The sequence below is a fragment of the Python bivittatus genome, unplaced genomic scaffold, assembly GCF_059951505.1.
Source record: "Python bivittatus isolate LINGU-HERP-01145 unplaced genomic scaffold, Pbiv_v1 ctg000590_np1212, whole genome shotgun sequence".
NCBI classification, from domain to species: Eukaryota; Metazoa; Chordata; class Lepidosauria; order Squamata; family Pythonidae; genus Python; species Python bivittatus.
The window spans coordinates 22,685,578-22,700,612 of NW_028277086.1; the positions used below are offsets into that span (position 1 = coordinate 22,685,578).

The 15,035-nt window shown below is 41.1% G+C and overlaps 1 protein-coding gene across 1 annotated transcript in view; it reads right to left on the reverse strand.

Moving 5' to 3' along the window:
- LAPTM4B (lysosomal protein transmembrane 4 beta) overlaps positions 1-15,035 on the reverse strand; it is a 44,984-nt gene that overhangs the window by 17,174 nt on the left and 12,775 nt on the right. The window contains exons 2-4 of the mRNA XM_088149098.1: positions 10,069-10,180; positions 7,050-7,123; positions 2,961-3,083 (exon numbers count right to left, since the gene is read on the reverse strand). Of these exons, the coding sequence (XP_088005224.1) occupies positions 2,961-3,083; positions 7,050-7,123; positions 10,069-10,180 (309 nt within the window). The remainder of the gene's footprint in view (positions 1-2,960; positions 3,084-7,049; positions 7,124-10,068; positions 10,181-15,035) is intronic.

Below are 15,035 nucleotides of genomic sequence, written 5' to 3' on the forward strand. Positions count from 1 at the left end.
ATAGATTGTATCCAAGATATGGACAATGGTCACTAACTCCGACTAGCTCAGAATGGGTCACAATCAGGGCATTAGGTATAACTCTTCAAGCAGCCTTCTTGCCACAGACACCACCTGCAAATCTACAGATGTGGGAGTGTCGAGAAATACTCCCAAACTGAAGCCTGTTCTTTCTGGGGAAGTGCAACCTCGTCTAGATCAAGTTTCACCTCAGTCCCAAAATCTAGCATTTTCTTTATCAACAGCATTTCCACCTTATCTAGATATTATTTCAAGTTGTTCTCCCTCATCCAGCCCATTACTGAGATGAGGCAGTAATTGGATACTAATTGCTTCCTTAGAGTTAAAAAGTTGGATCTTTCTTGGATTGTTTCTGCTAGAGTCTGAGGTGGGTAGGGTGAGCACTGGATGCAGAAATAGCCTGAGGTGGTAGCTGGGGTGGTGTTAGGTGTGGGTAAGGGGTGACTAGATATATTCCAGGGCCAGGGTGGGTGAGGAGGAGGGTGGAATGGAGCTGGCAGAGGGGAGGAGGGAGGCAGTTCCATCGGAGTTGTGATGAGCAGAGGAAGATATGGCGGGAAGCTAGGGCAGGTCACTCATGGGGACAATAGGACCAGTAGTTGAGACCTGTCCTGGTCCTGTCTGCTAGGGAGCTACACTTGGCAGGACCCAGGAGGCGAGCAGCTCTGGTAACTCAAGTCCAAGAATCAGAGAACAGGGAGAAGGCCTGTGAACTAGACTTAACTAAAATACGACAAACCCCACACTCACTAGCACTGATGATATTACCTAGTTGGGTAATGAAACATCTGCAAGCAAACAACCAAAGCTCAGAGAGCACCAAGGGCTCCACAGTTCAACCCTGAGCTACAGATATTCTCTTCTATTGAAATACAGCAACCAGATTTTGAAAAGAGCAAACTGCACAGAGGCTCATGGAACTATTTCTGTTGAGATAATTTTCTGCTAGTGCTTTTGGCTGACATATCATTGCATAAAATTTCCCACATATAGCAAGTTGTAAATTTTGAGCTTTTCTGTACTTCATAATTAGATAATCACTACATGCAAACTGTGCCTCCCTTTTCTGATTTTGACTGTCTACTGCTATGTAAGGAACAGTTTATAGGAAAAGGATTTGATTTATAACTCAAAGGAAAAGATAAATGCATTGCAAAAAGTCCTATTTAATTAGCAATACAGAGATTGTTGTCTTAGAACAGAGACTAGCGATCTTTTGAGGCCTCAGATACCATTGCACAATCTTGTACAATCTTGAATTATTATCTAGGACATGTATGTATGTACACATGTTCTATCTACCTATCTGTCTGTCTATCCTCAAAAAATGTAGAAATCTCATTCTGAGTCCTATTCAAGAGCATTAAAAGTCTCTCATCATTTTGGCAGGTACAAGTAATTCTAATAAAGCTGATGAGAAAAGATATTGTTAAAAAGTGTACTTTGACAGTACAGCGAGTTAACAGAAAGGAGAAGACGTCGCTAAATGCTGAGACAACGGAGCTATGGGTAGAGGATTTGGTGGAGGTGTTTCAGAGCAACTCTAGCAATTGCCATCTAATATTACATGAACAGACTATTGTCTCCTCCCACTCATAGCCCTTCAGTCACCACCAAAATCTTCCCCAGAGGGTCTCTAACAGAGGCATGAATGTGGTAGAAGACATTTTCTTCAGCACACGGACATCCTAGAGTTGGCCTCCAGAACTTACAAAGTGTTTCTCAAACTCGGCAGCTTTAAGACGTGTGGACTTCAACTCCCAGAATTGCCCAGCCAGCATGGGGAGTCCACACATCTTAAAGTTGCCGAGTTTGAAAAAGACTGCAGTGAATGAAAGTAGTGAAAGCAAAGGAAAGAGAGAAACTTAACATATGTGGGGCTTTGACTTGGAAGAACCAAACTCCTGTTAATAAAAGGGCTTTGAGCATTGATTTTAATTACTTAGTGTTAAGGAAGTGAACAAATTTTTAACATATGAAGTCTTTCTAGGCTTCTGACAGAAGGGAAGGACCGGAATCCAAGATCAGCAAATCACTAAACATTTCCAGGCTGCTACGGAGTTAGAGCTATTCCCCTTTTTTAAAGAACAAAAACAAAAGAAAACAACTTGCCCTAAGGAAAAAATCTTGGAGCAAAGAGCTCTTTAAAGGTGAAAGCATTCCGGTATTAAACTATTTCCAATAAATTCCATGTTCCTCTGAGTGGAATATTTAATACATTTTCCGGTCCAACATCCCATTTCTGAGAATTCTCCCTCCCCCACAACCCTACATTAATACTGTTTAAATTTCTTGCTTTTTTCCCCTCTACAGGATATAATTTAGGACATTTCCCACTCTGGGGAAAAGATGGGGCTTAAATATAGGAGGGGAAGAAGGGGGCACAGAATTATTTCTTCATAGAGGATTAAACAGCACTTTGACACTGCATACTTTCTCTTGGTATAATGTTCCTCCTATTATTTTCTGGAGCAGTGGAAGCTGATTTAGCATCCTTGACATTCTGATTCAAATACATTCACATATGCTAAACAAATTGGCAATACTATAACAGCAAAACTAGGGATTAGAGACACAGCTGTCAGTGTTTTTGATTCTCTTGTCACTTCTAATTCTGATCTGCATTTGCTGTCATCCTCAAAGCCCCTCCCCCCAAAAAACCCAAAAGTGCCAGTTCCAACCAGAAAAAGATTGGTTGCTGTCAAATTATAGGAAGGAGGCAAACCCTACCTTTGCTCTCTATAAGAAATTTTAGGGCACTATAGGTCCTATAGACATCTGACAGAGAACAGGAATGTACGGGGCTACTAATATTCTTATAATTTTAATGTTTGGCCTGGATGTGTGGGCAGGTAAACCTTATTCTCATAGTCTGAGAGTGAAGTGTACAACAATTATTTACATAAACAATCTGAATATTGAATAAGAAAGTCTTTTACCAGTTGCTGCAGATAATCCCGAACCGTGTTTGGATAAACAAGTATGCTGATAGCAACTAAAGTGTTGAGTGCAAAATCAAAGATTTGGTAACAGAAGAAAGGGATGATCCAGGCTGCATGTTGCTGAACATAAAAAATAAAAAGAAGGGAATAGTTAGTTATAGAATCTTAATGCAATTTTTAATCATTTTTCTGAACATGTCAAAGGGGTCCATAACATAAAAAGAACTACATTATAAAATAATGGAGATTTTCTAAGCAAATCAATGGGCAGAAATCAAAAGAAGGCTTTTAATTCAAGGACCAGCAAGTTTCATCCAAACCAACATATATATTTAATTAGGTTTAGGTTAGTCTTATAAAATATAATTTAATCTTGATCTACCTCATATATTCTTTCACTTCAGAACAAATACATTAAACGAACACCTCTTTATTAATATTCTTTACAGAATATAATTATGATTGTAAATATTACTATTCATAATGGCACAGTTAAGAAAACTATTGTAGTAATATAGGTGAACCTTATGAATAACTTATATATATATATTCACTACTTAACATAGAAATGGTTACCCTTAAAATCAAGTTTTCCTGAAAAGTTTTTCAGAAAAGGAATTCTTTCCCAACCAGGTGCTCTTTATATTGGATTATAATTCCCAGAATTCCCAGCTATCATGGCCACATAGAGTTATAATCCAATATAACTGGAGCCTGCTAGGTTGGGGAATCTACCTTCCCCTATAATTAATCTGAGCTAACTTCTTTAGACATTTTCTTATTTTAGCACTTAAGATGAATAACTTGGTGCTTCCAGATGTTTCCAACCACAGTTCCCAGAATTCCTGCCCTTTGGCCAAACTCTCAGAGAATATTAATCGAAAATATTTTATCTAGTTCTGATATAGCACTTGTATGCCCTATCACAGAAGAGGGGGAATCAGTAATATCCACATGCTGTTGGTTACTTAAACAAATAAGAATGTGCGTGCATGTATATACTATAATAGTAGATGAATGTGTGTACAGGTAGTCCTTGGGTTACAAGGGCAATTGGGACCAGGATTGCCATCGCAATTGCTGTTGCTTAGTGATGACAATCCTGGGAGACTCAGTTGCCTTCCTAATCCCAAGATGCGTGGGTCCTTTAGCAGGAAGAGGTGGGAGTCCCAAGTAAGGAATGCAGGGGTGCTGCAGGGTGTGGGGGAGGCCTGGTGCAGGCCGTGCATGAGTTGTGAGAGGCCAGGGGAGGGGGTGTTGTGGTGTTCTGTGAGTGCAGGAGGTGGGGGAGTGAATGGTGCGTGCTGTGCGAGTGCAGGGAGGCTGGGGGAATGTATGGCACGGTGCTGCATGAACACAGGGAGGCCAGGGAATGGGTGGTGAGGCGCCACATGAGCACAGGGAGGCCAAGGGAACTTACCAGAGTGATCTGTGACTGTCCCTGCTGGCTTCCCCATTGACTTTGCTTGTGGCATAAATGGTGATCATGTGATTGCGGGGCGCTGTAACTGTCGTAAGTGCAAGCTGGTTGCCAAGTGTCCACATCGTGATCATGTGACTGTGGGGAAGGTGTAACGGCTGGAACTTTGAGAACCAGTCATAAGTACCACTTGTTCAGCACCGTTACAACTTTGAATGGTCGCTGGACGAATGGTTGGTAAGCGAGGACTACCTGTAATAGCCTTCTCTACACTAATTATGTCTCCAGAATTCTACCTGGTGGATCTGTTCAGAGTTACCCAGATCCTTTTCTGGAAAGATGAGTGGGACAAAGCACCTGCAGTCACCCCAGACTGATTTGTGGCTTGCTTGGCAGTTAAAGTCACTGGTATCTGCTCTTGGGTTGGATGCCACTTGGGCAGAGTCCACTGGGATGATTGTGGTGGGGTCTTGTGGTATCATCTGGGATTCTTCTGAGCTTGTAGAGCTTAAGGAAGTGGTGTAATGGGCTGTAAGAATAACAATGAGGATCAGGAGGAAGAGCCACAACCAAGACAATGGTTGGACAAAAGAAATTTGAGTTTGAGGCAGAAATCTAATTTGGGAAAACGTCTCAGGCTTGACCCTCCCTAGTTCTCTTGTAGATAAAGGGAGGGACAGGGAGGTGCATTCAGACTTGCAAGATTGTTACTGTAACCTTATAATAAAAGTAGCATCATCATTCATAACTTTGGTTCCCTAGTCTGGCCTATCTTGAAGGGCTGACAAGTGGGTAGGGTTTTCTGTGATATGAATTCTGCCATCTGTGGTCTAGATCTATATCTGTCCTGGCTGAGTGGCTGATATTGGGAAATAATGCCACCTGCCTTGAAGGAAGGATATAGCTGTTTTTGACAACTTTTGCCCGGTTTCCAATCTCCCCTTTCTGAGGAAGGTTGTTAAGAAGGAGGTAGGAATCCAGCTACACAGAACCCTAGAAAAAGTGGATTATCTGGATTCCTGCCAGACTGGATCTAGGCCCAGTCATAGGGTAGAAACAGCATTGGTTGCTCTGGTAAATTACCTTCATTGAGACTTAGATGATGGGAGTGTATCTATATTATTCCTGACGGATTTCTCAGCAGTATAGGATACCATCAACCATGGAATCTTGCTGAACTGTTTTCAAAGTTTGGAAGTTGTGGACACTGTCCTTGACTTACGACCACAATTAGGACTGGAACTTCTGTTGTTAAGTGATGTGGTAAGTCAAGCTAGATTTTATGACTTTTTTTGCCACAGTCATTATGTGTATCATGCAATCATTAAGCAAATCTGGCTTCCCCCATTGATTTTGTTTGTCGGAAGCCTCTGTTGCAAATGGTGATCACATGACCCTGGGATGCTGCAACGGTCATAAATACATGCCAGTTGCCAAGCACCCAAATTTTGATCACATGACTGCAAGGATGGATGCTGCAACAGTTGTAAGTGTGAGGAAAAGTCATAAGTCACTTTTTCAACACTGTTGTAACTTCAAACGGTCGTTAAGTGAATGGTCATAAGTCGAGGACTACCTGTAGTTATGCTCCTACCCAAGTGGGCAGTTCCAGCCACTAATCATGGGGCAGCAATGCTTAAGTCCTTAGTTGTTTCAGTGTGGGGCCACAGAGTTTGTGTTATCCCCTATGTTATTCAACCTCTATATGAAGCTGCTGAGAGAGATCATCCATTGGCACAGAATAGGGTGTTGTCTGTATACCAACCAATTGTATACTGACACCCCAAGCTAAGTTAGACATGACATGTAAATCCTGAACTGGTCTCTGGAGATACCAGGGTTTGGATAGGGTAAGACAAACTGAGATTAATTCCTACCAAGCCTGAATTGCTTTTTGTCAATAAACATCATGGCAATCCAATAACATCAGCCTAGCAGTTAGTTTAGATAGGTAACTAACTAACCAGAGGCAGCGGGCAGAGGATCTTTGGCCCAATTAAGCCGGTGCATCAGTTGCAACTCTACTTGGATCACAATGCCTTGGGAATGGTTTTCATAACTTGATTGCCATGAAGTTGGACTACTGCAGTGCACTCTATATGGGATAGCCTTTGGAGATGATTCAGAAACTGCAGTTGGTCCAGAATGCAGCAGTCAGACTGCTGGTGGATCAATCCTGCCATTGAGGAATAATTCTGATGTTGATTGCCTACAAAGTCATACATGGTGTAGCAAAGGTTACATAGCACCTTTTGAAAATTCCCCCTCTATTGGGAAGTACATGGGACTTGAATCAGATGTTGGGCCTTCTCAGATGCAGGGCCATGCTCTGGAAGATGCTTCTCCTAGAGGCCTATGTAGTGCCCTTCCTCCTTATATTCTGCAAAGTACATCCTTATTCTATCTGCTTTTGGCCCTAACTGACTGATTGTGGATATAGCACCTTTATGAATGTCTAGCTTTCTTTGTGTTTTTTTCTGTTTTGTGGTATGCTGCCCAAAGTATCAGGAGTGGGGCAGTCTGCAAATATTGCAAATAAACAGATGTGTTTTTCTAGCACCGCCTCCATGGCAACATTATATGCCATGAGCCACTAGATGCTTTTGGACCAGTTTCTTAAAGTAAGATAGTTAAGACAGAATACAATGCCATACATTATGCCTCACCTTATATGCACCATAGGTGGCCATTGCACAAATGAGAATCATGAGAAGAGAGACTGCAGTTGCAATGCACATATCTGAAATAAATAATGAATCAGTCACAGCTCTGTGAAAAGCTGGCATCTTTGTTTTGCTAAATAAAGTGTGTTCACTATTATTGGTCCCCAAGGAAAATATTCAGAACTTCAAGTGAAACTGTTCTCTTAATAGCATTCCATGTTTTTAACAATACACAGTGGTATCAGAGGCCACAGGAATCAAGATTACTTTTTTCTCTCTCTTAAACAAGCCTCTCCTTGTTTATGAAAGCACAAACTGGCCTGAGACAAAACTGGATTTTCCTTGGTATTATTAGTAGGTGTTTCTGGCCTAGTTTCTTCTCCTTTGGTCCAGAAAGCATTTTTCTGATGCAGGAGCATCCTCTGCTGGAGGACTTGGCTTGCAGTGATGTGTCCAGCTGATTTCAGACTAATGTTTGCAGAAGGTACTAATTTTGGACCACACAGCTCTTTGGCCTGAGAAAACCACGCCTGAGATAAACCCTACCCGCTTAACTCTATATTCTTGGCCTCACCCAGCTAATATCCCTGCCCACATTAATGCTTCAATACTATCAGACCACCTTCTGCACTGTGTAATATACTGAAGCTCCAGACAAATGAGTTACCCTGCTGCTCACCCTCCACCTCCTCCTCCTCCTCCTCCATCTTTTGCTCATTTAAATATGCTTGTTTCAAATACTGGACAGGATGGACCATTGATTCAATTCCTGAGCCTGCAGGAGTTTTACTTTATGTTCTTAAATTACAAAAACATAGACTGAGTTCACATATTATATTAAGCTATAGTTTGCTTAACATGATGTACTGACTAAATCACAATTGCTTGGATTCATTCAGCAAGCCAAGCCAAAACCAAACAAGCCATGTTATGGTTTAATGTAATATGTGAATGCAATCAAACGAGGCATACATTGCAGGTTAGAATGCTATAAACATATCCAGGTTGTGACATAGTGTCTCTATTCTTAAGATACTTAATAAAAAGCTATTGAACTTCTGAGTAAAATATCTGCAGGACTGTGCTGACAATTTAATTCTGAACTGATTCATCGTGATCACTTCTTTCTCTTTTCCTATCCAATCTTACATTCATTCATTCATTCATTCATTCATTCATTCATTCATTCATTCATTCATTCAATTTGTATGCTGCTCATCTCCCCCCAACGGGTGACTCTGGGTGGCTCATGAGTTCTGGCTAGCTGTAAGTTATTCCTAGTTGTTTTAAAACCAACTTATACTATAAATCCAGCAAACCTGCATTCCCTAGGAAATCCCTAGGTGACTATGTTGAGTACCTAGCTAATCAAATGAATGATGACCCCAAATGGTGACAGCCACTGTAACCCTAAGTGTTGCTGCACGCTACGGACCCAAGTACACACCTCTGGCCTCATTAATTGCTTTAATATCTTGGGTCCCTCAAAGGTCCCGCTGCTAAATAAGTGTTTTGTGAATGGCCTGGACCACCATGGCAGTGTTTGGGTTAATAGAAATCCTTTCTTGTGTGAAAAGCCCTAAGTCAGGGAGAAAAAGACAGAAGCAGCAGTTGGAAAAATGCATCATGGGAACAACAGAAGCCTGGGTTCTCTGTGATAAGGACTGCAGGTAAAATGTTTAGCTGAAAGTACAGACAATGCCAGAGTTTATCACTGCCTGAGTTCACACATTGCAATGGTTTGTTTGGCCTGGGCCTAGCATGGTGTGTGAAGACAGCCACTGTGGCTTATTTAACAACCAACATTTAAAATGAACCATTTTATCCCATGGTGGTCAACTCATGGTCTGCATGCAGTTGTCTAACACACTTTCTGTGCCCCCTGAAGATAGTGAAGCCAATTTCTTTTGCCTCTTATTAGAGAACTTGAAAGGGATATTAACGATGAAAAATATGATGTAATCAAAGGCTTCAGGCACAATTTTCACCCTTGCTCTTACTAAATAGGTCAATATTCCATATTATTCATGGGTTTGAACAAAATGAATGGGTTCCTTAAAATTTTGCTGAAATTTTATCCTTTATGTTAATACCCCACAAACCAAATGGCTGAAAATTATGAACCTGCCAAATTGGAAGCCATTTTTCTTTTCTTTAAAGTCTGTCTCCCAGCCCCCTCCCCCTCCCATGGCATTAGGTTTAGTTGGGTCTGGGGGATTGAATGCTTCCTATTACCATCCTTTTCCTGTTTGTTTAGCTGTATGCAAATCCGCTAAGACTTCTTCCGTGATGCCTGTAACTCCCTTTCTTAGCTCTCCGCTCCATGAGGAGGAGGTCGGGGGCATCAGGAGTGGGGTTAGGCTACTACAAAGATAAAAGGGGCCGCTCTCCCCCTCTGAGCCCTGACATACCCAGGAAAATGCTAAAATAAAACACCTGTAGACACAACTCCTGGTCATTGAAAATGGAAACCAACATTTCTGATCCTCCATCACTACCTTGGAAGAGAAGCAGGAGCGTGAACACAGAGCCTGAGGCATGGGTGTGCAATGCTAAACTGTAATTAAACAATAGCTTCAGACCAGGCCATTCTATTACCACTCCAGGTGTCTATTTAATACAATCCTTTGATGTAATTCTGTATGTGAAACCCACACCTATCTTAATTGTCAAGGTTGGGGCTGCAAAACTCCAGAACACCACTAGATGTCAGCCAAGTGTTTGATTTTCCTCTATTTCTTTGCTGCCATCTACTGGACTTCTGGTTTTTTTGAAGCCCAGACCTTATCCAAGGTAAATCTCAGATGACAAGGCAGCCTGTTTTAATAAATTACCTTCAGTTAAAGTCCTCTTTGTAAATCTCATCTTTAATATTGTCACAAGAATTTTCAGAGAAGGTTCAGCCCCCAAACATACACATAAGCAATTTTATGCCAGCCCTGAAAGTGCTGTCCTGGCACAATATCAGGTCAGTTTAACAGGAGCCAGATTGTAAATTACTAATGAAATGATATATACTTACTGGCATCATCCATAAATTCAAAGTCATTGCTTAACTCAGAACCTGCTAAATGGTACTGGCCAGGCTCTGTCAAGGTGCTCAATATAATCAGCAGAACCACTGCATTGAGGATCTGGGTAAGAAAAGGAAAAAAAAAGGGGGGGGGGAATCAGAAGATCCAAGCACAAATCCTGAAGTTGTGTTCTATAATGGAAATCACTAGAAGAGAACATTTTTCTTATTTTTATTTCCTAAGATTATTCTTAAAATCAGGTGATATTTCTGATATGCCTAGTGACCACATATTTCCATTCTGCCAGATATAAAAAGTTAGGTGGCACTTTGGGATAGAAAATCCAGAAAGCATAAGTTTGAACATCATGGCCCTTACTGAGAGATTTTATTTGAAAATATGGGCCTATGCACAATATTTTCCAATATGCACAAACATTCTAGAATGTTAGATGCATGATAATTCCATTTGGCAAGACAAATGCAATCTGATTGGATTAAATGTCACAGAGGGGTGGCATCGACAGTTTTTGAGCTACATCATTTTACCCACAATGTTTATCTCTTTGGTTGCTGTACCGTATTCTTTGGCCTTTATTGGACTGGCCCACAGATAGCTCAGCTCAAGAAAACTGTCTAGGCAACAGACTGCTAAAGCAAGATTTTACATTGTTTATACCTTAGTGTAACTTTTACTGATAACCAAACTTTAGCATATGTTCATGTGAAACATGCCAACCTTATACACATTGTACACATTGAGATAAATTTCAATTGCTGGAGGATGCTTTGATTTTTAGGTTGATGGATAAGAAAAATATTCTATATTGAAAAACAAATAGCAGCAGAGAGAAAGGTTTAGGAGCCCGCACATTAGCAGGAAAAATAGATCAGAATTTAGAGAATTTCCATGCAGTAAGTCTCTCTTGGCCAGTTACTTTGTATTTTGCAACTGAACACAACAATTCAACAGCATTCTTCACTCTCTTTCTCCTACTGGTTTTTAAACTGTATCTTGCTGTCCAATATCCCCATATTTATTGGAATGTATTTAAAATTTATTTATTTAAACTACTGTTAAATAAATTGCCCATCTTGCTACTGTGACTCTGGGTGGTGAATTGGAAATTAAAACCAGAAAACAACAAAACAACATAATGAATGAAAAAGAAATATCAACCACAAGCAATCAATAAACAATCAAATGTGATCTTCCTGATCAAAGCCCAAAATACAGAACATAAGAAATCTTGTACCAATTCTGAATCAGAAGGTATAGCTCTAGCTGTAGAACTGTGCAGTTTTGCACATGGGAGAGGTTATAATGAGAAATTCCCTGATTAGACCAGTGAAGCCAAATTTCTCTTGATTATTGGGAAAACAGAAGTATAAGAACAAAAGGAAGGCAACAATAAAAAAATATAGACTTCTAAATGAAATCAATTCAGTCTAGCAAAATTAGTTATTTACTACCTCTTTGAATATGTTGAGTTTCAGTTCAGGGCCAGGGCCCACTCCAGAGGATAGCTGGAGACAGCAATTCTCCCTTCCTCCTCCTTCTCTTTCTCTTCAGTTTTATAGAACATCCAGAACAATTGGAAGTCACCCTCTTTTGGGCTGGGAGTGGGGACTGAATCTTGTTTTGCCCAATCAAGGAAAATGTTCCACCACTGATATTCTGGGTCTAGCCAGTGAATCTAGCCCAGTGTTTCTCAACCTCAGCAACTTTAAGACATGTGGACTTCAACTCCCAGAATTCCCCAGCCAAAATGCCACGGTTGAGAAACACTGATCTATAGTGATAGATCCTGATTTACCTTGGCCCTGGGAAATAACTATAAATCTATCCCCCAAAGGATTCCAGAAATTGGAAGCAGGTTAGAATATCATAGGAGGAAAGAAAAAGCAAAAGAGGTCCAGAGGCAAACAAGCACACAGGCAGTATGGCTGGGGAATTCTGGGAGTTGAAGTCCACATGTCTTAAAATTGCTGAGGTTGAGAAACACTGATCTAGCCTCACCTTCCCAATGATTCTCGGGGAATGATAAAGCTACCGTCCGTTTTCACTGGTTCTGCCATTGTAATAAACATAATTACAGGGGAGATGCTTTTTTTGAGAAACAAAAGCTGAACATCTCATCGGGACTCCCCGAGTGGGGATGATTTCTCTGGTACTTCAGGGGCTCACAACAGCTTCCCAACTGCTTATGACTGGCCAGATGAGAAAGAGGAGATGGAAGTAGCCTTTGGACTAATTCAGAAGGGCATTTTGGGGCCTGCAATAAATTGGCCAGCTTTTCCTAGCCTAGAAGCCATGATTTCCTGCTTCACGTGATATGTAAGTCCAGCAAAATATCTATAGCAGTGTTCCTCAACCTTGGCAACTTAAAGATGTGTGGACTTCAACTCCCAGAATTCCCCAGCCAGCCTGGCTAGGGAATTCTGGGAGTTGAAGTCCACACATCTTCAAGCTGCCAAGGTTGAGGAACACTGATCTATAGTGATAGATCCTGATTTACCTTGGCCCTGTGAAATAACTATAAATCTATCCCCTAAAGGATTCCAGACATTGGAAGCAGGCTGGAATATCATAGGAGGAGAAAAAAAGCAAGAGAACTCCAGAAGCAAACAAGTACGCAGGCAGTATTAGCACATAAGGGATTAAAGGAGGGCGACTGAGCTTCAGCGTGCTGAGTAAGCTGTTTGCCCACTGTGCAAAATAAAGTTCTGGTTATATAAAGCTTGAGTTAATCACTTCGCATGTAGCTCAGCAATTCCATTCATCTGGTGCAAAATGCTTATGTTCGACATCATCATCATCATCATCATCATCATCATCATCATCATCATCATCATCATCATCATCATCTTATAAGTCTCCTGAGCCACGAGAGATGCAAAGCAATAGCCATTTCAGAGAAGACTGGCTTGATTCCCATATTACACTTAAGCTACCGTTTGTTTTTACACAGTCAGAAGAAGCCACACTTCACGAAGCCCCAAAGCAGAGTTTACAAGCCAAACTCTCTGTGTTTACACATCGCAAAACCAAACTAAATCCCCTATAGTGAAGAGCAAGGTGTAAATCAGTGTGCTTGGTCTGAAGATGTTAAAGGGGAGGGGGGTGGCAAGGCAGACTGAGCATGCTCAGATGCTTGGGAATGTTGAGCGCCAGGACAATTTAAGGCCACCTTAAGAAGCAACCCATTCTAGATTTCCAAGGTGCAAGGGGAAGAAAGAGAGTGTTGGTTAGGAAAAGTCATTCTAGGCATCCTCAAAGGTCTTTTTCTTACCATATTCTTGGACTCAGGGAAGTCTTAACCCTCAGTGATCTTTAGTTCTTAATTCCAAGGTATGGAGATGCACTTTGTGTGCATCTACTGAGCAGCTCTTTATCTGCTATTTCGGCAGAGGAATTTCCCATTCATTAACTTGACCTTGGGCATGCTGCGGGCTGCTGACATGAGCGTTCCAAAGCTGGGTCAGCATTTTCTAAGGCTACGGTGCCATGCATCGTACTGCCAAGGGCACCCTATTTTTTCTGAGAAATGATAGTGCCTGTCTAGTTGGTTGCCTTTGGATGGAGAGGTCACTGGAGACTGGGGACCTTTTATAATAAATGAGTTTTACTTTAAAATATTCAAGCTGAGCATAGGCAGAAGAAGATTATGCTTACAGGGCAGCATAGTAGAAAATCCACCACTCATCATCAAATCCTCAGAAAAGGGATTTCTGTTCTCAAGCCTGTTATCTCTGTTTCTCTGAGCAAAACCTATCTTGCATACATTATCTTTAGCCTGAGGGGCAGGAGAGGAAGAGAAACAGAACCCTTTACCAAAATAGTTCTCACCTCCATGGATATTTCCTCCTCACTGTTTTTCAATTTCCCTAACAAAAGATATGCCTAGCAAATTTATCACTGATTTTTAAGTAAGCAGCCTTTCCCATTTTACAAATATGTATTTGAGAGAAGTGAGTAGGATGATGTATCCAAACTGAGTAGGATGATGTAGATCCAAACCAGCTGTAGATAGGAACCAGCTTAAAGCAGTTCTTATCAGTGGAACGTAGCCAGCTGAAGTCATGAGCTCCAAGACAGAAATGCGCATGGGTAATGAACTAATGAATAGTAGCTAACACACCCTGGATAATTAATAAGCTAATTATAATGAACATGCGATGTATGGTTATGCATGTAATAGGAGAAACCAGGAAACTTCAAAGAGGCAGTCGTGAAGAATGTAACCTTGGAGTACTTCAGCCAATGGGGAAACAAGGAAGGAATGACGGACAAGCTAGTTAGAAACAAAAAGTAAGGCAAAGAGCCTGGTTCCTTGGAGACCAAATGTGATTGTGCAGATTCTCCCTGCTTATTGCAACAAACGAACTAAACCATTCCCTTGTGTTCAGAGGGTTTGTCTCTTGGAGTTTTTCCGCCCTTGCATGAAGGAAAGTGTTGAGGGGAGCATATCATATATTTAACTTGCCCTCCCCACCCACACCTTCCCCCAATATCTCATATAGACCTTCTGCTTATTTAAATTTCAGGGCTTAGAACTTACATTTCTGCTACTGCAAGCTTTTGGTATGGACTTGCAGATATATTTTAAGGTTTTCTGAGCTATTGTGGCATACAGTATTCTCAACTTCTCATTCCTCCCACCAAGATGTGTCATTCATTTAACACTTCTATTTTATTCCTTGTAGGATATGAACACAGCCAAGTCATGAAAACACAGAGGTTGCTTTGGCTTTGATCTCCACTTTGTATTCCCATCATTTTGTGAAGCACTTTTGTGAAGTGTGTGTATGTAATCTTCTGTTATAGCCTTATAATACTCAGCCAACCTTGTCTAATCTTAGAAGCTGCTTGGCCCCAGGCCTGTACCTGGATGGCAAGCCACCAAAGATTCCACAACTGTTGGCTGATTGGGAGGATGAAAAAACATCACAGGAGAAGTCAGTGGCACCCACTT